Source organism: Limulus polyphemus, unplaced genomic scaffold (assembly GCF_000517525.1).
Source record: "Limulus polyphemus unplaced genomic scaffold, Limulus_polyphemus-2.1.2 Scaffold1982, whole genome shotgun sequence".
NCBI lineage: Eukaryota > Metazoa > Arthropoda > Merostomata > Xiphosura > Limulidae > Limulus > Limulus polyphemus.
This window is the reverse complement of record NW_013667592.1, coordinates 92,236-93,921: the sequence shown is the minus strand read 5'-3', so window position 1 is coordinate 93,921 and position 1,686 is coordinate 92,236. Positions and strand designations below refer to the sequence as shown.

Sequence of the window (1,686 nt, the reverse complement as noted above, 5' to 3'; positions counted from 1 at the left end):
TACAACCAAACCATAGTGTCACACCAACATCAAAGGTAACACATACTTTAATACAACCAAACCATAGTGTCACACCAACATCAAAGGTGACACATACTTTACCACACCAACATCAAAGGTGACACATACTTTACCACACCAACATCAAAGGTGACACATACTTTAATACAACCAAACCATAGTGCCACACCAACATCAGAGGTGACACATACTTTAACACAACCAAACCATAGTGTCACACCAACATCTAAGATGACAGGTACTTTACCACAACCAACTACAAAGATGACACGATTTCACACCAATAAAAAAGGGGTGACAGGTACTTTACCACAACCAACTACAAAGATGACACTATTTCACATCAATAAAAAGGGGCGACAGGTACTTTAACACAGGAAAACAATAGTTTCACATCACCAGGTAACTGTTAAATATCCATCATATAGATAAGACAACAATTTTATTTTAACAAGTTTAAGGTACTATAAATGTTCCAAATGAAACTTACCCATAGTTTCAGTGCAAAAGGAGAAACAGCCAACCAGTCTTTATCATAACCAACTAACAGTGATGGAATTGGCTGAGGTTCACACTGATCTTCTGTGCTAGCACCAACTGAAAGTTTAGAATATAATAGGATATACTGAAAAGTATACAGTGATGTGAAGAGTGTCCTAAATCAAATCGCTATTAACACCTTTCATTATCATTGTGACGAGTAAATTCTTCATCATAAAACTTGCTAAATAAATAAATAAACTACAAGCTTCAACTTTTCACTCAAATCCACTGTTATTTGAGTTTTATTATAAATAATATATATATATATATATATATATATATATATTATTCCATATAACTAGTCTTTAAATGAAACAAGATTAAAATAAAAAAAGACAAAAAAAAGTTTACAAAAAAGGGAAAACCTTAGATATATTTTTGGTTTAATTCTTTTTCAAAACTTTATTTTTGCTTTGAAATGCCTGAATAGTATGTCATGCCATATGATTTTAAATATATCATCTCCAACAGTAGAAATGAACCCTGATAAACTAATATCATACAAAATCCTTTCTAAAAGGAACAGAAATAAAATGGAGCCACTTGAAAAATCTTAAGAGATACTGTATGAAAAAAAGAATTTAGTAAGTTAATGGAAGGAATATACAACATTTTTAATGGAGAAGATATTATTTTTAAGTGTATGAAAACAACAAAGGCTACAAATCATTACCCATTTCTAGACAAATTATGAATGATGTTGAGAAAATGAAATTATTATATGAAAAAAATTTACAAATGTCAACAGGATCATTATCTCTATAGGCTTCATCTGTAAAAAGCATAAGACTATGTCATAGCATACACGTGGACCAGTGTCCAACCAACAAATGTGAAATGACGGATACACAAATATTGATGATGATGTGTTACGTAGACTAAGGTGTTTCAACCCAAGTGTTGGTATACAAAAACTTCTCAAATGTTATCATAGTGATTCTGGCTTTGGCTACGATGAGGAAGGTACAACAAGTTGGAACTTCCTGGAACGGTAAGAGGATGAGAGCTACTCTGGCAGTGTGTGGTAACAAACAGAAGCTCCCTGAACTGTATGGTAACAAACAGAAGCTCCCTGAACTGTATGGTAACAAACAGAAGCTCCCTGAACTGTATGGTAACAAA

At 32.7% G+C, this 1,686-nt stretch overlaps 1 protein-coding gene across 1 annotated transcript in view; it reads right to left on the bottom strand.

The window, feature by feature from the left end:
- Window positions 1–1,686, bottom strand: part of LOC106465561 (mediator of RNA polymerase II transcription subunit 13-like) — a 73,431-nt gene that overhangs the window by 13,649 nt on the left and 58,096 nt on the right. Inside the window, exon 17 of the mRNA XM_013925789.2 lies at window positions 512–618. Coding sequence (XP_013781243.1) covers window positions 512–618 — 107 coding nt within the window. The remainder of the gene's footprint in view (window positions 1–511; window positions 619–1,686) is intronic.